Raw genomic sequence first — 22,025 nt, forward strand, 5'->3', positions numbered from 1 at the left:
AAATTGTACTATACAAGTTATTACACAAAGGAACACAAGTCTGCATTAGGGTAACTGTTTATGAGCAGAGTACATGAAAATTGATAGAAAATTGTACGTTTCAGGTGCATCGATGAACAGCTACTATCAATACCAAATGTTTTATCATTCATAAAAATTTAATTAATAAAATAAAGGCACAGACATGTGAATTAACTTCCATCGCCATGCACTTTTGAGAGAAAATCCTCTATTTCCATGACATTTAATGGGAAGAACATCCCTGGATTATTATTCACGACATCTCCATCAGCCTGGGATTTCTGAAAACAAACAATTGAAAAATAATTGTAAAAAATGTTTGACAAATTTCACGAACATTTAAACAAAAAGATATGCAATTCAAAGAGGTGGAAATCCATTGTGGAGAGATGCTCCAAAGTGAGTGGAAAGAATATCTATACAATGGTCATGTATTTTCAATGATGTCGAAAGGTTACTTCTCATATCGATTTATGAAAATCAATTGCAATGCGACACTTCTATTGAGAATATAGTATTTTACATAAATTTATATGGGAAAAAATTTTCACTTCAGGAGAGTTGCACTTAATGAGAAAGATTCTGGAATGAATTAAAATCGTTCAGTGAGGTTCCACTGTATATATAATGGAACACTTATGATGAGCTAACTCTTAGTACTTACCACTGGTGTACCTTCGGTTGTGGTTCTTCTCTTCTTCAATGGAAGAAACTTTTTGCTGCCTCCATCTTCCTTATTGCGAGCGTCTTCAGAGCTGATGGATCCAACGGCAGCATAAGTCATTAAACTGTCATCATCAATAGTATTTTCATCATTGGAAATGTCATTGCAGGCATCAACTACCTTCTGAATGGAAGCCATTTCTTTGTCAGTGAATGAGTCCGCACCATGTGAAATTTTCTTCGGCACTTCTTTTCTGCGTGATGGCCTTAGTGGTTTTGCCATTTCACCTTTATCACACTCACTGGCATCAGCATGCTTTCGTTTCCGGTCACCAATCAAAGAACCACCCTTTGAACCATGTTTATGCTCCAAATCATCATCTTTCTTTTTCTTGCCCACCACTTTCTGTTGGTTGTTATCACTTTTTGATTTTTTACCAGCACTCAGTATCGTTGAAATAACCTTACCTCTGACACCACCACTTATCTGCACAGTGGTATCCTTCGGCGTATATGAGAAAAGTTCAATGTAATCAGATTTGGTGATGGTAACTATCTCGCCATCCAATTCGACCGTTAAACCCTCAAGCTCTGGAGCGGATGGCGATAAGGGAGGTCCTAGCTGGGAATTTAAGACAGAGGATGTGGAAGCGGGGGGATTATCCTCATCATACACAATCGTTATGTAAGCTTCATTTGAGCTGAAGGACATGTCAGTTGATCCTGGCCAGCTCACATTGTTAGCACCCTCTTCCACCTGCGCTGGAGAACAAGCAGGAACAGGTACACTTAAGCCAGCAATACTGGCACAAACATCACCAGCCCCTGATGAGGATTCAGTGGTCTTACTAACCAGGGTTCTGTGGGTAGACAGTGTCGAGTCTTGCACATTTTTACCACTTTCCTGTCCATCAGAGGCATGCACCTGATCACACAAAGATTTTTCTGAAGACTTTGAAGTAAGTTTTGGGGCATCTGATGAAGTGCATACCTCTGCTGATGGTGGCTTCAGAGATGCTTGTTTCTCTCCCTTGCCCGAGTCAGACGGTTTAATTTGTGCAGGCTTGGAAATAATTTTGGAGGACTTCTTACTGGTTCCTTGGGGGTTGCAATTTAGCCGTCTTTTCTCATCCTCTGATAGCTCTTCTCTCACCTGCTCAGAATCTAATGATGACAGATTTTCATGCTCTGTTGCAGTTTCTGGGGATAAGCTAGATTTCTTTTTAACGTCAACATTTTTCCCAGAGGATAATTCTCTGATAGGATTATCACAGTTGTTGCTTTTTTGAGGCAGTATCCCTTCAGTAGCATCTTTCTGTTCACCACACTGAGCAACATGGTCCACATTACCTATTCTATGTTCAATCAACTTTTCACCGGGCACACTTTTCTTACTGGCTTCCGGTATTTTTTGGGAGGCAACTGGAATATTGATGTCTGGCTGGTTACCTCTCCTCTCACTTGATTCATCGGCCGTAAACCCATCACGAGTCAGTTCATCCTCATTTAAGTCCACCACTAAATTTTTTTTATCTTTTGAGCTACTCTCTTGTACATGACCACTTTTCTTTCTGGAACGAGTGACCTTATCTTTACTTTTTTCCACCTCTTTGGCCCCTACCTCAACACATTTTTTTGGTTGTTTTTTGCTCTGCTTCATTGCCCCTAAAACACTGTTCGGGATAGATGCTCCACTATCCTTATCAGTTGAACCATCAACACATGACTTTGCACTGACAGCCTCAGCCTGTGACTCCAAAACATCTCCGATTTTTTTGCCACCTTCTGACATACCCCTCTCACTCACTTGACAGAGTTGAGGACGAGATTCATTGGCTGGGATTTGTTGACCAGCCAAGTTATTGGATGATTTTTGCTCTTTGGATTTTTTGGGGCTCCCCCTATAACATTTATCTTTATCCTTACCTTCCACTATCTTTTCACAATTCTTTTCATTTGGTATCACTCTATTCTCGACCAAAGGGGCACTTTCATCATGTATCGACCTATCCTCATTCCCCGATTCCAGCTGGTTCGAGCGAAGTGCTCTCCTATTCTTCTCAGAGTTACGCTTCCTTAATGTAACTCCTGAGGTATTTGCATTTGTCAAGGACTTCAATGAGCTGAGATATTTTCTTTCCTCAGCCTTATGCCTTGATTCTGCAGCTTTGCTTGTACTAGGAATGGCCTCCGGTTCCTGAGCTGGTAGGTATTCCTTTCCGGCCTTCCTGGAACTGATATCTGGAATGCTGTCAGTTATATTTACATCCCCACACAATTGCTTCAGAAGTTCCTTCTTTGGGGTACCTTCAACAGACTGAGGGACGGCAGATGTACAGGACATACGTGCTGTCTTTTTGATTGTTGGAGAAGTAATATCCCCGTGTAACACTGCCAACTTGTCCTCTAAGGAAGCCAAGAGTTCAAACTTTCCAGGTGAAATCAACAATTTTTCAGGGGATACAAAGTCAAAATCTTCGCCCTCACTGAGTCTAAGTTCAGGGCAATCATCTGGGTAATCATCATCTTCTCCACCATCAAATATACTTAAAACTTTAGCGGTTTCCTTAACTGGTGTCGACTTTCTCGGTGATTTTTGTGTAACTGGATTTCCCATATTCTTCCTTGGCGACACAATTGAAAGAACAGGGGAACTACTAACAGTGGTCGTCTTTGCATTTGGAGATGGACTCTGAGATGAATTTAATTCAGTTCTTTCCGAGGTAACTGAACTCTGGGGAGCTTTTCCCCCTCTCAGTCTCTCCAGAGTCCTCAGCTTCTTGAGCTCCAATTCGGTGGACAAACTATGGTCGGTGAGGGGCAACAATGAGCTTTGAGTTTCCAACGCCACGGTCTCCTCCTCCATGTCATTATACTCACGTCCAAAGAGAATCTTTTCCAAATTGTCCCTCCTTTTCTTCTGTTCAGACAAAAATAGGGCACTTTTGTTCAAGTCATTCTTCTCGAGCACTTTTACTTTTTGATTTTGAACCAATTTTTCACTCTCCGACCTTCCTCCTGGATTGGCAGCCACATTGTCATCCCCCTTCTTACACTGAGCAACTCCTGAATTTTTTCCATCATCAAGTCTTTTTTCTACAGCCTCATCCTTGGAAGTAGTGGAACTTAGCGGAGTCTTGTCCCCAGGTTTTTTTATGCAACTGGCATTCCCCGTAATTTCACTCTCCATCACTTTGCCCACAGCCTTCAAATCTCCATTCTCATGGCTTTCATCCATTTTTTCAACAGTCTCACGGGAAGATCCTGCCTGGTCTTTGGCTGGTGACATTTCATCAGGGTCAGCTTCACCCTCTGATGAAGAATCACTGCTGGAAGACTCACTACTACTGCTACGACTGCTTGCACTGGAATCCATTTCTTTCTCTAAGTGATTCTCAGGAACTGAGTCTACACCAACTTGCTGTTCCACATTGTGACATTTCTCAGCCGGGTTGCCAGCATTTACAGCGGAGTCCCCCTCATCCTCTTCCTCCTCAAAGTCGGATGTTTTCTGGATGAGTGGGCTAAGCTTAAGCTGTATCTCTCTCGCTAACTCTTCAGCCTCGTGCGACTGAGTTTTGACCACTTCTGGCGCGAGTGCATTGTATACCAGCCCCTCCACAATTTCCTCCTCCAAAACAATGTTACACGGCTCAGGCTCAGGACTTGGCTGTTTCTTTTTCCTTTTTGGTGCAGATTTTTTCTTTCCGCTCCCTTTTACCTCCTTTTCATTCGAATCACTCTTTCTGTCCTCACCGCTGAGTGAAGCATCTGCAAATCATTAAGTATTCAATTAGTCTAAAACAAAACAAAAATAATGACAAGTAAAAATAATCAATGGTTTCAGACTCCAATTTGTTTATCTCATCTTCAAATTGAATAAAAACATCGCAGACTCCACAAAAATAATTTAACCCAATAAAAAATTGAGGATGTCCCTTATTTTGATGAAATCAGTAGCATGGTAATATATTATTTGTGCAAAATCCAATAAATGTTTTTATTTGGCTTTTATAAGACATCTTTGGACTTAATTACAATCTAGGAGCAGGAGATATTTTCTACGTTTCTCATACATTCCACAAGAGTTCAGGTACAAATGAAAGGTCTTAATAGCAATGGAAAATCACTTAAAACGGAAGGGCTAACTTTAGATGTATGAAGTGAGGGAACAGGCTGGGATAAGGACAAAAATTACTGTTTCAAAATGCATACATCTAATAGAAGAGTCAGTTATGATAGGTTGGGAATACCTACAACAAAAACAAAATTCTCTAAAACAAACAATAGGGGGGATCGGAATAGGGTGGTGGCTAGCATAATGGCTTCCCACCCATAGGGCCTGGATTCAAAACCCAAAGAAGGCATATCTTTTTTAGGGATCCTGATCCCTCCTTGAGTTGTTTTATGGAGAGCACTTTGAGTGAGTACACTGTCCATCGGATGGGCTATTAAGTTGTGGGCTCTTGGCATCTTTCATTAAAGAATAGGCTAATGCTGATGACGGCTTTCTCTCCATACTTCCTCCATTCCCACCCATCCCTAATGGTGCAAATCCCTTAAACTACTAATACTAGCAAACAATATCTGTTTGTTTTTAGAGCATGGAGTGGACAAGTGCATGATTTTTCGTCAAGCATCTCACTCTTTTACAAGTTACTAATATTATACAATTTATTGAAGCCATAGTTAATTGAAAATGAGGAGAGATGAAAGAAAATATGTATATTATATTATCAAAAGAGGAAGAGTTGTAAATTGCGCAATGTTGCATAATGTTCACTAGCTTCAACATATATAATGCACGAATTATTTTTTCTTTTGAGTATCCTCCAAGATTAATAACATTTCCAGTTAAAATGCCAATAATAATAATAATCTAGGTGAGTACGAGTACTTGAAAAGAAAGATGAAGGCATTGTGCTCAATCAATGGAGGGTATCCTTCTGTGATTGACACTGAAAGAAAATTTCTTGGCTGGAGAAAAAAATGGAGGCACAGCTTTGCTGCTTCAACAGAATTGTATGCTGCCAGTGAAAAGGATGAAATTATCCAAAACTCTAAACCACACAGAAAAGACGAGAGAAGAAATTTCCTTTCAACACCCACTAAAAAATAATTTATTGCATATTCTGTGGGGTAGTTTTGTGACATCCAGTCATCAGTTCAAACCTAAGACAATTACTCAAGCATATTTTCAAATTAATACTTAACACAAGTACTTCCTTCCCAATCACAGTGTGAATATGTCATTTACAAACTTTTCAGGCCAAAGTACCAAGTATTTTATTTAAATGAATGGATAAAACAGCAACACAATTGTACTGACTCAACTTGAAACCACATGACATTTTTTTAAGTTCCTTTATTTATAACCACAATAATTCAGTTCCATGCTTTTGTTCCTTTAAATTTTTAATTCCAGAGTTTCATACTAAAGAAATATTAAATTTTCTTGAAGTTTGCCGACCCCAGGCTAATTGGGTGCCTTAATCCTACTTTTAAATAATTATATTATAATAATAAACATACATTTCAACTTCTATTACGAAAGAAGAGAGCAAATCTGACCATGAAATCACAACAGTGTTATGTCTTTATGGATGCAAAATGATGAAATTGATGTGAAAAATTAAAACAAAAGTAACTATGCATATATTTTACTCTAGGTCATGCTTTACAATAATTAACTGTGATGTAAAATGATGAAATTGATGTGAAAAATTAAAACAAAAGTAACTATGCATATATTTTACTCTAGGCCATGCTTTACAATAATTAACTGTTCTGAAATATGCAGACATCCATCATTTAATATCAATATTCAATGAATAAAATCAGCCGAAAATTTCCAAGATTAGACCATTTTAAGAAGTGGAACTCAATGATGTAGCCTGCTTCCATTAGCACAATTGAAAACCCTTAAGCTAAAGAGAACAAAGAGAACCAGCATAAACATACCTTGAAAATAACTGGTTTTCCTCCTTGGCCTCAACACCCTAGTTGGCAGCACATCTTCATCTCCTTCATCATCTTTTTCAGCATTTTCCACCACCTCCTCCTCCACTGCTACTTTTGGCTTTCCTTTTTCCTGTTTTTCCTGGGATTTTGCTCTTGCAGCCGGTATTTTCTTAACTGGAGGTTTCCTTGATTTAGCATTCTTTTTTACCCTTGGAGCTGCACTCTTGGCTTTGCCACTACCCTCAAATGAATTCCTCTTATTGCCAACCATTTCATCTGTGATATTGTCAGATTTCTCAGAATCTTCAGTGATGACACTGCTTTCTTTCTCATTCAGGCTCACTGAACTAGCTGCCTGGGAATCTAGCACAGTGGCACCATTCTCTACATTTTCACCAGATCTGACCTCAACTTGTTTTTCTTTCCCCTCTGTGCAATCTTTCTCTCGAGGTTTAAAGTAGTTGGGAAACGTTTCTACAGCCTCTCTAGAATCCTGACTGGGTGGCGTACCAATACCACAAATGCCTGGAGTTGGTGGAAAAAGTGGCGTGTCCACCACAGTCAATGCGGTATGATCCCATAGGGTTGAATTTTTATTAGAGAGCACACCTGACTGTGTTGCCCTTTCACTAATGTCACAAACATCCGGCTTCCGTGGTGTCTCATGGAGGTCAAGACATCTGCGGGCTGCACAGGTGCCTGACAAGAACTTATTCCCTTCCAAATCCAAGTTTTGGCCCGGGATGGTGCTGTGGAGGGACCTTTTGTTGGCCCAGCTCCCAGGAGATTGCTGAACCACCCAGGTTTTCTCTGGAGAGGTTGCATTTTCCTGATTAGTGGTATCCAATTCATGGACAGGAGGCCTTGGCTCAGAGGCCATCTTTTTCTTAATTGGCACTTCACCCCTACTGTTCCGCTTCCGTTTTTCCCCAATAGTCAACTGATCGCTTGCCCTATCATCCTCGTTGCTGGCGTTCACTTTGTTTTTCCCAAGAGAACTTCCTTCTTCGTCTTCCTCCTCTCTGCTTCTCTTCCCGCCAGTCACCTCTTGTGGTGTCTCGTCGGTTACAGTCAAATTTTGATTCTCTTTCTTAGCTGCCCCCTGCGAGCCCTTTTTCCCTCGCTTGCCCTTTGCCGATGGCTTACCATCTGTTTCCCCACCGCATTCAATCTTGTTCCGGGTCTTGTTTTTCCCCTTCACGGTCTTACTGGCACTGGTCTCCTCAATTCCCTTCTTATTGGTCTCCTCCGCAGCTACCTGCATCTCCAACTTCTTCTTCTTCTGCCGTTCCATCCGCAGGATGGTACGTATCTGAACCCGGGTCATCGTCGGTGTTCCAGCCGTGTCACCAAGCTGTGCACGCAAAGCAGCATCCCATGCTCCCTTCGCCTTCCGCTTTGGTGATTCCCACTTGGACGAACTATTCACCCCATCCGGAAGGACCTTGCTCACCTCGAGCGAGCTATTACGGCTTGCTTGGCTCAGCAAGGACACGGTTTCGTCGTTAGGTGTGTCACAGCCAAAAATGAGATCAACCCCCACCTTGTTCCAAGCGCCGCTCAGCCGAGGGGGTGGACTCCGCGTGGCAATGCATGTGGTGCTTAGGTCAGGCAGTGGACCACTCCGAGGTACGCCAACCAAGCATTTCGGCAGCTCCTTTTGGGCCATCAACGAGGCCCTGAGCGAGCCGATTCTTCCAAATTTGCCAGGAGCATCATAGGGAGTGCTCGTGGTGAGTACCTTGACTGATGAGTCACGACCAGAGGATGGTTTTTTCGGTGGGGTGCTACCGAAATCCAATGCCCTTATGTGCCCACGGGATTTCCTCCTTGGTGTGCTCATGCTGGCCCTGTGTTTGCCGGCTGGCATCATGGGAGTGTCCTCCTCCTTCTCCACATTCTTCCGCTGCCCCTCAGTAGCTGCACGTGTCGGACGTGCAATCACCACATCAGGAGTCATCCCCCTGACACGACTCGATCCTGTTTCATCAACCTCAGACTGACTTTCGATGGCCAGCAGATCTGCGTTCGTAGAAGCATTGTCAGCACACAGTGATATACCCGACACCTGCACATCAATATTAACATTAGAGTCGGAGCATATCAGAGGCTGTAGTGCATCAACATGACTCGTGAGATCAACAGTATGGACAGCTGAAACCATTTGCTCCGTGTACTGTACGCCTTCTTGCACAGTTACCACATTAACCGAAGTCTCAGCAGCTGAATTAGAAAATGAGTTTTGAGAATCTGCAATCATTCCCAAGGATGAACTGCTATTTAAATTCAAATTCTTGATGTCTTCTGAGTTGATCTTTTTTAATATGAATGGTGGATTACCTAAAAATAAATTTTTTTAACTAATTAAATCAATTCACGTTTACATAAATATGAGGGTTAAAAAAATTATTGCATAGCCAGCTTAGACCATACCCGGTATGATGTTCATCGTTTCCCTTGGAGCAATTGGAATTGGATGGAGTCTTTGCTGAGGTGGTGGAGGAGCTAAACAAATTAGAAAAGACAACATCAAACAATTGCAAAAATATTTGGCAAAGTTTTAGAATAAAATGTAATCAAGAGACAAATTTTTACGATTTTACCGAAGAAAAAAAATGCATAATGTCAACGAAAAAAAGGCAAATATGAGCCAAAAATTTAGCAGTATCATTAGTCAAAAGATAAAATGCTAGAGGTTTGTTGTACATTGCAAAATTTAATGCTTTCTTTCTTGAGTCAAGTCTAGAATTTAATTAAAATGGACTACAACTGATTGTTTCTACTCCATTATGACATGATCAATATCAGCTCCCACATCAGAATAAAATAACATTTAAAATTCATACGTAATTAAATTACTGATCTTAGGTCAAAATGGTAAGAATAAAATTAATATGAAACATCCCGAGCATAATAATATTCCAGCAAGGAGCTACATTAGCAATAGAAAAGATTGAAGAACCTTTTATTAAGGCTAATTCCCATTTTCGATTAGGTTTGCAAAAAATAATAAAATGATTAACAATGAACAATCACGAACAAAGAGTAAATCCTAACACATTAACATGTCTAACCATATCTACAAACATCTAACCATTAACTCTCTTGCCTTTCATTTTCATAGCCCCTAACACCCCCAGCCATATGTCCTAGTGGCAGATAACAGGATATAAAGAAGACATAAAATGCATCAATGTATTTCATATTAAACTAAAGAACGTAGCATCTCAACTTATCAACAGAATCCCAATATATTTGACCATGCTTGGTATTGTTAACTGTAACTAAAAATGTACACTAATTTTTGGCATACTACTAATTTTTGCAGTTCAATGGGGTGCAGAAAACCAGGGACCATATGATTAGTGCCACAATACTCTTTACGATTGGATCCTCATCATACAAATCCTCCAGAAATATTACATAGAATTAATAATTACTAAGACGGTTCGGGTATATTGAAAGGAGGAAATTTCTTGGAAAATGTCGACATTTATTTGTGTATCAATTGGACCCCCATCAAATCATTATACTTCCCAATAATTAGACATTAATTTAAATGAAATGTTTTTGAAACAATAGCTTGTTTATTGTCTACATGGAAATGTATGATCTTAATCTTAGAAAATATTTAAAGTATCCTTAATTACATTTTTCTGAACATAGTCTACCAGATCTAAATTCAATCTTAATAACCAGTTAACTTACATAGATATAAATAAAAATAACTTCAAATGAGAACTTTAAAGACAACTATCATTCATTTGTATAATATTTACCAAAATTTTCCATCATAATTAAATTTACCATCAACCAGGTGACGCTGATTACATTTAGGCGAAATTAATAAACGGAATATTTCATAAATGATTAGAAATATTGGAAATACAAAAATGTACTCCACTTTTTAATCACTCAAGTTTCTTATACACTAATGATGGGTGTTTTGAACCAATTCTGAAATTTCAACATCAAAACTTGCTAACTTGGTTCTCTTTAAAGTGAAAGACACAAAAAGGGAATAATAAATGTTTTTTTAAGTTAGGAGAGCTGGATGTACGAACCAACAAAGGCGTGACATAATTTTCGAAAAACAATTTTCTTGAATAAAAAAAATGGAGACAAAGTGTCTACAATATTACTGTGAGATTAAATGTTCTCAAAACTGCATGCAATAACAGGATGGAAATCGATGAAATATACACACACGTACATATAACATCATACAGACATACTATATACAGTCTCATCTATCATCCAAAGCGGAGCAAAAACTGGAGCACCCAGACTTTCATTGCTACTTGAGACATTGAAAAGTTGGCTCACTGTGTCAGTCAACCTGAGTTAGTTTTCAGGACAAAGCATTAAAGTTAGGTAAGCTTATTGCTTGAGCAGGGGTGGATGCCATAAAATCAGCTGGGTTGGGTGAACCTGTGAGTTGGGGCAGGTAGAATATTGAGCTACTATGCAGAACCTTGGGCCAGTCACAGATTATTTAAATGGTTTACAAATTATGATGAAGTTGCAGAAAATGATGAAGGAATCAAAGTCACAAAATATGCATAAGTAGCAGAACATCAGATTGTCCTAGAACAGTAGAAGTCAATCCAAGAAGTCCAAGGATAAAAACAACTTGTGAACATTTAATGGGATAGTGAGGAAAATGGATCAAAGAAGATAAAGGCTAACAGAGTCATATCTTGAATATGAATTAACAGAGGTAAACACCCTGTTAAAGAATTATCACCAAAGATGACATACAGTATATGGTTGTTTCATCCATATATGCTCTGGGCCTGAGCTATTTCTGACACTAATTCCTTTTCTTCAAATATTGGAATCCTCATAACTTCTGCACAAGATAGACTGCATGAGACATGTATGTTTGCAAAATCAAATATTTCCAGACCAAAAAAGATAAATGAAATATTTCTAACATCAAATAATCTCATTTAACTCTTAATTTAAATCAAATATTGTATTAACAAATCAGGAAGCCATTCAAGGCCAAGCAAAGTAATTATTAGTCATTGCATGGAATGTTAGTAGCAATAGCTGTGATAGATAAAAATCTAATGAACAAAAAATAATGGATTCAAACACTGACAATGACATTGTTATAATAACCTATGTACCGTCTATTGACTGAAAACATAGTGGCTGACATTAAATCAATGAAACTGTACTGTTATATGACTTGAATCCTACATTAAAAGATGGATTGATGATGCTTTTATGGCTTAATTGCTACCCACACTTGTTTTTAGTTAATACACATCTCAGTTGAAAGAATATTATTTTTAATTTTAATATAATCAAATCTTAACTGACTTAAATACTCTAATTAGAGTAATAAGTATTCTGGGACCACCCATTCGGCATGCAGCAAAAGTTTTAAGCAATGGTATGCATTTATTGAAAATTATTGATATACCAACCCATATAAAGCATTCAACCAAATCCCACCCACATTCTTATTGTCAATTTAAAATTGAACATTTTGATTTATCTACTATATAAATACACAGGGGATTAAATTCATCAAAAAAGCATTCCAATAAAAAAAACCTATGGATGATAAGTAATTACCATTGAAGTGGATTCCCATTTCAATGAATCACTAAAAAATGTTGGGCTCTTTGAACCACTGCTTGTTTCAGGAAACAAACATTACCAAAATACTACAACTAAGAAACAGAACACACCCGTGCACTGTGGGACTCCATTGAAGATGATCATAGGACATGATAATGGTGGCATCACAATATCATGAAAGGGTAGAATGACCACCTTGTTGCCATCCTGTCCGTTAGCTTGTATGTTCTCGTTTGAAGCAGCAGCATTTACTCCGTCAGCCTTTAGCTCATCGTTTTTTCCATTTATCTCAAATCCCTCGTCAAAAATGGGGCAAAAAGCACCGGGTGACATTATCCCTTTGACAACTTTAGCTTTACTGCTGTGAGCTACCCTTTTTCCCTTACGTGTGGGGGCAGTCTTCCCTTGTTTGGGATTGGGTGTATCCTTCATCATTGGCTGTGCCTCAAGAATACTTTTGATGGCTGCTTCGTTTTGGTCTTCGAGTATAGCAATGGGATCTTTCTTCCCATCTTCAGAGGGCCTTGCGTCAATTGGCTCACTCTCCCCACTTGGCTTTTCACCCTGTGTGGATTTCCCCTCAATCAATGAGTCCGCTATGTTTTCATCATCACAGTCAGGACCTGAGAAATGAATACATCATAATGCTTTTTTTTTCTCTACTTCACAGATTCGTATTCCATTAACTTAAGAGGTTAAGTGGCAACATTATTTACTTTTATTTCTCATGAGCAACAAAATATGGTTTTCATGCAAACACACACTCAGAAAATGTTTACAGGGTGGCCAGCTATTATTAATAATTGTTCCTGATCCCATTTTTATAAGGATAAAAATTTCTTTGCCAAGATTTCCTGCTACCATACTTCATTTCCCCAAGGTAATCCAATGGACACTGTTAACTTTGCATGCACAATTGTTTCAGCATTTTCCCCTGAGGCATAAACAGTCACAGGCATATAATGAACTAAGAAAAACAGTTTTAAAAATTTTGATCACTCACCAAAATAAAAATCAGCATTATGGTTGAGAGATTACTGATCATACTTGAAGTGTTTCATTTGAGTTTAAACATTTAGATGAATGCTAACCTTATTGAATTGATACCTTATAAAATTTGTGTAATTTCTAGCAATCAGCAAATGCAAATACATAAACAATTAATACTACACATTGGTTATGGCTTTGAATAGGGAATAATATTGAAATTGCAAGTCATTCACCATGCATTCACATAAAGAAGGTATACAAATTATTTTTTCTTTCTATGGCACACTGAATTTTCCAGGAATATGACACAAATTATCCAAAATTTCAAGTTTTACCTCTCAAGTTTAGGGTTTTTTCAGGAAGTATTCAACTTTATTCCTGGTTTTCAAAGATTAAAGAATGATTGGCCACCCTGCAAGAGCATGCACAACTTTTCTAGCTTCTCCTAGACTTTCACACTAGATTGTCCCAAACTTATCTATCCCAACTACCCTAAGAATAAATTCAGATCAGACCAGAATTTATGTTGTATAAGATGAGCAACCTAACTTCATTTTATTTGGTATGAATTAATAGAGACAAAGTACATTGATATTTTACGTACAACATTAATGCAGCAAAGTTGAAATTTAATTTCCATGAAGCATGCAACATTATTAATTACTATTTCTGCACTGACACTAATGATGTACTGCACTGAGTGTCAATTTTGGGCAACCTTACACCCACACCTGTATTCTTTACTGGAGATGACCCTATGCAATGGTGAGAATCAAAAATCACATGAAACAAGAAATACCATTCCTCAGAACATTAATTTTCGTTTCTAACATTGTTGTCCTATTTTAGTATATGCTTATTCTAATGAAAGCAGTGGTTTATCTAGTTTAAAAAACAGATGAGGGAGAATTGTCTTTCAGGGGCAATGGAAATAAAAACAAAACAGGTGTTATTAACTAATTGAGACAAAAATAAAGACCCTAAACTATATGGTGACATTACACATTTCCTTGAGAGGTAGCATTAAATAAACTAGCAATACAATAAACACTAACAGATTTGTTTCAAGCCAAGATTTGCATCAAAAGTATCGGCAACAATTTTTTCCTACAAGCGTATCAAATGCTGAATTTGGACTGTCGGTTAAGTGAGCGATTGATTGCATATTGTATTGGTAAGATGACAGTTCACAGCATTTTCACTGAAAATTTGGTGATGCAAAAGATCTACACTGAACTCATTCTCATTCATGCAAGCCCTTGATGGAAGACCAAATGCAGAGTCGAATGTCTGCTTGCAAAGACCTTCTGCAACGGCATCATGACCATTCCCCAACCCCCTTACAGTCCCAGCTTGGCACCAGCAGACTATTTCCTAAACCCAAAAGTGAAATCCTCCCTCAATGGACACCACCATCGGAATCTAAGTTCTGTCAAAGAAGCTTGCATGTGTACCCTTAAGGACCTTCCGGAATGCGCCTACCAGGAAGCCTTCAAGTCATGGAAAAATGGCTGGCAAAAGTTTGTCAATGCTCAATGGATGTATTTTGAAGAATTTTGGGGCATTGTAGCAATTTCTGAAACAAATCAATTTTTTCTGAAACTTTTCCTGATACTTTTTATACAAACCATCCATTGGACCACATTTAAGGTGATGAGATACTAACTCCCATTGCTAATAATTTCCTCATGAACATTTTATAATTTGAAAAATTCAAAATTAACTTGGAAGTTTATTTTTAGCTTACCTTGGCATTTCAATTTATTGAGAATTGAACAAAATTCAGAAAATATCATTGGAGATTAAGTCTTTTGCTGCTATGAGTGTACCTTTTCATCCCTGTATTACACTATCAAACTTAGAGAAATTAATAAATTTATATTCATCAAGATAATTAATAAAAACTTTCCATTAAATTATTTTTATTTCCATTAATTCTCCATTACTTTTCACCTCATGTGAGGAATAAGGTTGCAGAGATTGAGCTGTAGCAAAAGGGTTAACTTGAATGAGGTTAAATTAATAAATTAGCTTCACTTAGTCTGTCTATACTCTATCACCTTGAAGGGTAAAATAAAATTTATTTTAGCGTATCATCTAGAATTCTTATGATTGCATTTACTTAAAATGAAAAATAATTATTTTTACAAATTTAAAGAATGGATGGATGTGAAACCTGGACTTTGAGGCAAGAGGATAAACATAGATTGGAGGTTTTTGAGATCCGAAAGAAGCAAAGAATGGAGAAAATGAGTCAGGTGGAAAGGAACACTGGATATTTGGGAAAAAAGGGTAGGCATTGGGTGGACGTTTTTGATGGGGAAATCCAAAACAGACAGAGAAAGTCAATATAGGACATAGTGCAAGGTATTTTTTTTTTTTAAGTAATCTACCGGTTAAGGTAGGTTTTTGGACTGACACAACTACCAAACAAATATTTTATTACTCCTAACAAAACACAAAATCAATCATCCTACTCTATATCAGGTCCCTCTTCATCTCTGAGTACTTCCTTCCTCCCTTCATCCCGTCCAACAACCCTATCCTGTTCCTTCCCTTTCCTCTTTTGCCCAACATTCTACCCTCTATCACAGTCTTCAACATCCCACTGCCGGTCAACACCCCCTTAATCCACTTTTCCTGCCTCCATAGGATTGCTCCCAACAAACCCCTCTCTTCGCCCACCATACCAAGTACTTCCTCATTTGTTTTCTTCTCTGTCCATTTCACCTTCTCCATTCTTCTCCACACCCACATTTCAAAAGCCTCCAATCTACGTCTATCCTCCTGCTTCAATGACCACGTTTCCGCTCCGTACATAGCTACGCTCCATATCAAAGTTTTTACGAGTCTTTTCTTAACATCCTTACTCAAAGTCCCTGTCATCAACTCCCTCCTCCTTGTGAAAGCCTCTTTGCCTAGCGCAATTCTTCTCCTTACGTCCCTACTACTTTGACCGTGTTGGTCCAAAACACTACCGAGATACGTAAACTGTTCTACCTGCTCTAGCTTTTGCCCTCCTATTTTAATGTTAAGCTTGGCCTTTTTCTTTCTAGAAAATCGCATAACCTTTGTTTTATTAATATTGATTCTCATCCCATACCTGTCGCACTGAATTTCCAATTCACTAAGCAATGCTTGCAGCCCCTTGGCTGACTGACAAACTAAAGCTTAGTCATCAGCAAACCTAACTGATTTTACGAATTCCCCGCCCACTTTCATTCCTACCTCGAGTTCTTCCCATGCCTCTTTGATCATTTCTTCTGCGTACAGGTTGAACAGCAACGGTGATAATGGGCAACCCTGCCTTACACCCCTTCCTAACACTGCCCATCCTGACTCCCCGTTTCCCACCCTCACCTGAGCAGTCTGAGACATGTACAGGTTGCGGATTAGCCTCCTTTCCCTCCAATCTATTCCTATTTTCTGCAATATACTCATTAGTTTTTCCCAATTTACTCTATCAAACGCTTTTTCGAAATCTACGAAACAGGCAAATACCTCCTGGTTGTGTTCTATATTCCTCTCGATTAATAATCTCATTACTGCAATGGCATCACGCGTACCTCTCCCCTTCCTAAACCCAAACTGATCATCCCCTAAGTAATCATTTGCCCTACTCTCTATCCTTTTGTTTATGATCCTGAGAACAACCTTAGCTGCGTGGGATATCAAACTAATTGTCCTATAGTCCTCACATGACGTGGCCTTTACCTTTTTCGGAATAGGAACTAAAACTGATCTCACAAAGTCTTCCGGCCAGATTCCCTCCTCATAAATACTACGGATCAGCCCATATAGCCTCTTCCCCCCCCATTTTCCTAAACATTTTAATAGTTCAGCTGGAATATTATCCACCCCCACGGCCTTATTTAGTTTCATCTCCCTTAATGCCCTTCCTATCTCATCGTCGAGTATGCCAGGACCTAAGCTATCTTCCTCTACGTCTTGTTCCTTTTCTATGTCTAACTTTATTGGTCTAAGTTCTTTACTATACAGTTCTTCTATATATTCCTTCCATCTCTTTTGAATCTTTCCTTGCGTCGACTATTTTCTTACCCGCCTTATCTCTAACTGCTATCATCGACCTTCCTTTCTTACTTCCCGATAAAGATTTAACTATGCTGTAAAGCGCACCGATTTCCCCCTTCCTCTGCAGACTTTCCATATTCTCGCACTGCGTCTTCCACCATGCTTCCTTTGCTTTATTTGTTGCCCGCCTCAATTTATTGTTCAATTCTTTGTACTTCATTTTGCCTAATTCTGTATTTATATTCTTCCATTTTCGCCGCTCATCCATTTTTGTAATCATCTCATCCGTGATCCATGGTTTACGAGTCCTTTTAGCGTTAACGGTTCCAATAGTGTCTTTTGCCGCTTTAGACAACCCTTTTTTGATACATTCCCATTTTTCTTCAATAGTACTTAGCTCTTTACCGTCCTCCATGATTTTCTCTACCGCCTGTTTGTATTCCTTTCTTTTCAACCCATTTAATGCTTCTACATTCCATTTTCTAACTCGCCGCCCCTGCCTTATCTTTTTAAAACGTACGCTACATTTCATAACAACTAAATTGTGGTCTGAGTCCGCATCCGCTCCCGGGAAGCTGTGGGAATTTATCACACTGTTCCTAAACCTGTGTCTAACCAGGATATAATCTAGCTGATATCTTCCCGAGTCACCTGGCATTTTCCATGTATACCTGCGTCTTTTGTGGTGTCTGAACCAAGTGTTGGTGATAACTAACCCCTGTCTCCTGCAGAACTCAACTGCTTTCTCCCCGCGGTCATTCCTCGTGCCTAAACCGTAGTCCCCCACCTCATCACCATCTCTTCCTTCGCCTACTGTCGCATTCCAATCCCCCATCACTATCAAATGTTTCCCTGCAGGAACACACGCGATCATGTCCTCTAACTGATCGTATATCCTATCGACCTCTTCTTCCTTATGGTTGCTCGGTGGCATGTATACCTGGATAATAACTAAGTTCGTCGGTTCTGCTTTTATCTCCACTAGTAGTATTCTATCCGTTACCTGCTCTATGTTGACTACGCTTCTTCCTACCTCTTCATTTAATACTATGGCGACCCCTCGTTGGCTCTCGTCCCCACCGCTGTATATTATTCTATACTTATCACTCCAGTAATCCCCGCTATCTTTCCATCTCACCTCGCATAGACCTAAAATATCTATATTTCCCCTTTCCATCTCTCGCTTAACATTCTCCAATTTCCCCGTCCTCATCATTGTCCTAACATTCCACGTTCCTATTCTAACTAATTTGGTCTTCTTCTCCTGCGTCTTCTGTCCTGCTGCTGCTGGTTTTCCCTTGCAAGGGTTTCGTGGGATGACGACCGAGGAAGCCTTGCCTCGCCCGCTGCCGGGCACGACACACGGCCGATTGGGCCGAGCCCCGTGGTTTCCAGGACTCAAAATATCTCTATTGTCCATCACATTGTTCTTGGGAATGATAATTGAGGTGGTTTCCCGTTGCCTTCCTCAATAGTGTTTTTAACGTGACACCATCACTTACTGGCCGCCCCACTGGGGTCAGACGCCATTGCAGCCGCCTCACTGAGGAACAGACGCTGCGTGGACTACCTTTCGTCTGGCTCCTAACCTTCGACCTATCTGGCATGGGTGACCCTACCAGGAGCAATTTTTATTACTCCCGCCAGTACAGCTCTAGGGGTCATCGGAACGCACAAGCCCTTCCACCACGTCAAGGTTGTAGTCCGGGGAGGGAGTGCAAGGTATAAGGATACTGAATTCCATGATAGAAAGGGAGAATAATAAGTAAGTGGGATTGAGAAATGAAGACAGGAAAGGCTTTCTAACAGCAAGAATGCAGGCAGAAGTTATGGAGAAATAAAGAAGAAAATAATAAAGGAAATAATGCTTGACAAAGAAGAGGAAGTTCTCACAGTATGCAGAAGTTCATAGTCATTCGAGACATGCAAACATTAGCTTAAAGTGGTTGAACGCAATGAAATACAACACAGTTCTTTAACCTGTCTAAATATTTTCATGAAATTCATCTCTAATTCACAAAGTACAGAGAAAGGCCAAATACCCTGCAGAGAAACTGTACTTCCGCTACGTTTCATAATAATACATTTCAACAATTGCTAAAATGATAATTGGCAGTTATAAATTAACTGAGATATAGGAAAACACCGAGACAGAAAATTTTCCATCCAATGATTTGGGCAAAAAAGACTGTTTAAACCATCAAAAACAGAATGCGATGCAAGAAAACTCCTTTCATGATTGTATCTCTCTTAAATGTTGCAAAGCTGAATCATAAAATAGTACCTCTCATCTCACTCACCATAATAGATGAAAGACCCTAAGAAAAATATTTTTAAGAACCCATCTTTAATAATACACAAAAAGGGGAGGAAATTTTCACCAGAAACATTTATTTAGTTTAAAAAAGGAAAGTTTGCAATTGAAAAACTTAATAAAATTAGAAATGAATTTTCTGAAAATGAATATATTATTTGATTCAGAGAGCCTTCTTGATTTCTTATAGACATAGAAATGCTAGGTCTAAATCATGACTTCGTTAGGAAAATTATACAAATTGCTAAAAAATATTGCCAAGTACCCTTGAAGTGCATACTATTCAGATATCCTTCAGTTTCACATTTCTGTCTATGAATCCTTAAATGCCATGGACAATAAACCAATACACTAGAATATCACGACTAAAAAAAACGAGCAGTCTAACTAATATGACATAAAGTAGATTCGGGTAGCTGATTAGCCAAATCATCCAGGGAAAAATTAATTTATCTCACAACTAAAAGATAGCACATTCTCTTTGAGAATTCCTGATCTCTATATTACACTACTCATTTTCATGAGGAAAAAAATACTTTTTGGAAACCTTTGGCTCTGTTACCAATTTTTTTTATTTTAAAAGAAACTGATGAATGCAATTATGTTTTCCAATAGATTGGCCACCCACTCACTTCATTCAAACTCAGTCAATTTACAAGGCAAAGGAGTAAAAATTTTAGGAAGCAAATTTTAATTTTTAACAATAGCATTCAATTTTTTCAAATTACATTATATTTGAAATCTAGACTTTTTTAAGTTCTACCTCTATGATTTAACTATGACACTTACTGTTATATTTGGATATACTGTAATAATATGCTACAAATACAATGCAGTTCTGATGGATAATATTACGTTAAGAGCCGTTAAAATTTTTACTACTATTTGCTGCGTAACTGTATCCACTATGCCACCATATTGAAATTTTCTACCCAAACAGTTTATATTACAAACACAAATATACTATTCATGTATTATCCATGCCATCTAGAGCCAAAAAAGTTGCAAAAAGATCTAAATTGCTCAGAACTGATAAAGAAATATGAAAATATGAACTTCTGACAAAAAAAACACATAAATAGAGGGAAAATTGAAAATATAATAATTCACACACCAGGATTAACATACACTGAGGTAATAAGAACGTTGACAGCATAAAAAAAAATTGTAAACAGCAGGAAAGCATATATTCTGATAATACAAACAAGGAACCTTACTGTATACAGACTACGAGAACCATGTGCAATGGGATTATTACACCTTCAGATTCAACTATTTAGGACATATCAGAAGAATAAACAAAAGGGATGTACCTAGGAAGACTAGGGTTGAATAATTGTGCCAAAAAAGCAAGACACGAGATGGAAAGATTGATAGGACAAAAATATTAGCATTGGAATGTGAAGAACGGAAGGCCAGATTCAATCAAAATTGAAATACTAATGAATGAAACCTTACATGCCTATCATAAGAAGAAATGTTAAGCCAATTTGCTTAAGCTCCATCATAAATTAATCTACAGGATACTTCATACACAATTGAAACTCTGTATAACACTCAACAAGAAAATCACAAACTAAGAGTCATGGTTTATGATTCTAATTAGCATTTCCACCATATTCAATGTATTTAATGACAAGAGTAATCAAAATGCATCAGCGATTTCTATAAAAATAAATTGATAAAATATGCTAGGCATTTTAAATGTACTGAAATCACAACTTTTAGAGAGATATTACTTACCAAGAATATCACATAGTAAGCTTTCAAACAATGGGTCGGATTCAGTCTTGTCCACGACAGTTTTAATTACTTTTTCAAGCTCTTCCTGAGTTGACAAGTCCTTCACTGGTTGGCCTTTTCCATCAGTACACGTTGAGGCCAGGACATCACTAGCTGCCTCTGCTGCACTCTCTTCTCTCTGTTCTAATCCCTCCTCAACCCCCGAAGGGCGTATAAACTGATTGATGTTTTCAGCTATCCTTTCATGAAGCTCGCGGTTATCAAGCAATGTTCCATACAACAACTAAATTTAAAAGAAATATTTATGGGTCGATCAATTTAAAAAAAAAACACCAAACAAATTTACAACATTAATTATTCATTGTATGCACTATCTGGATCTTGATAGTAAATATCTAATAATTACTTTTATAAAAGCTGGAAGGACAGAATAAAAAGAATTACGAAGTAAAGAATTTAAGAAAATGGAGTTATCGTTGGCAGACAATGGAATTTAAATGAGCTCTTTATATGATCATTAAGAAAAACTATTCAGTAAACAAAAATAGTACTTGACTTAGCGATTATACTTTCCTTGGTTTTCATATACCTATAATTTTGCATCACAATCAGAATCGGATAACCGAAGAGACTTGTTCAATTTTCAATTCTCATTTTTTCTATCCTGTGGAATGAATGAAGCTCTCATTCATTTCTCAGCCAAAGA

The 22,025-nt window shown here is 38.3% G+C and overlaps 1 protein-coding gene across 1 annotated transcript in view; it reads right to left on the reverse strand.

Annotated features, from left to right (window-relative positions):
- The window catches only part of LOC139686757 (microtubule-associated protein futsch-like), a 27,671-nt gene continuing 5,646 nt past the window's right edge, over positions 1-22,025 (reverse strand). The window contains exons 3-8 of the mRNA XM_071583791.1: positions 21,320-21,602; positions 12,627-12,863; positions 9,079-9,150; positions 6,646-8,985; positions 686-4,455; positions 1-302 (exon numbers count right to left, since the gene is read on the reverse strand). Of these exons, the coding sequence (XP_071439892.1) occupies positions 192-302; positions 686-4,455; positions 6,646-8,985; positions 9,079-9,150; positions 12,627-12,863; positions 21,320-21,602 (6,813 nt within the window). The 3' untranslated portion in view covers positions 1-191. The remainder of the gene's footprint in view (positions 303-685; positions 4,456-6,645; positions 8,986-9,078; positions 9,151-12,626; positions 12,864-21,319; positions 21,603-22,025) is intronic.

The sequence above is a fragment of the Hetaerina americana genome, unplaced genomic scaffold (genome assembly GCF_022747635.1).
Source record: "Hetaerina americana unplaced genomic scaffold, ioHetAmer1.1.p SCAF_15, whole genome shotgun sequence".
Taxonomy (NCBI): Eukaryota; Metazoa; Arthropoda; class Insecta; order Odonata; family Calopterygidae; genus Hetaerina; species Hetaerina americana.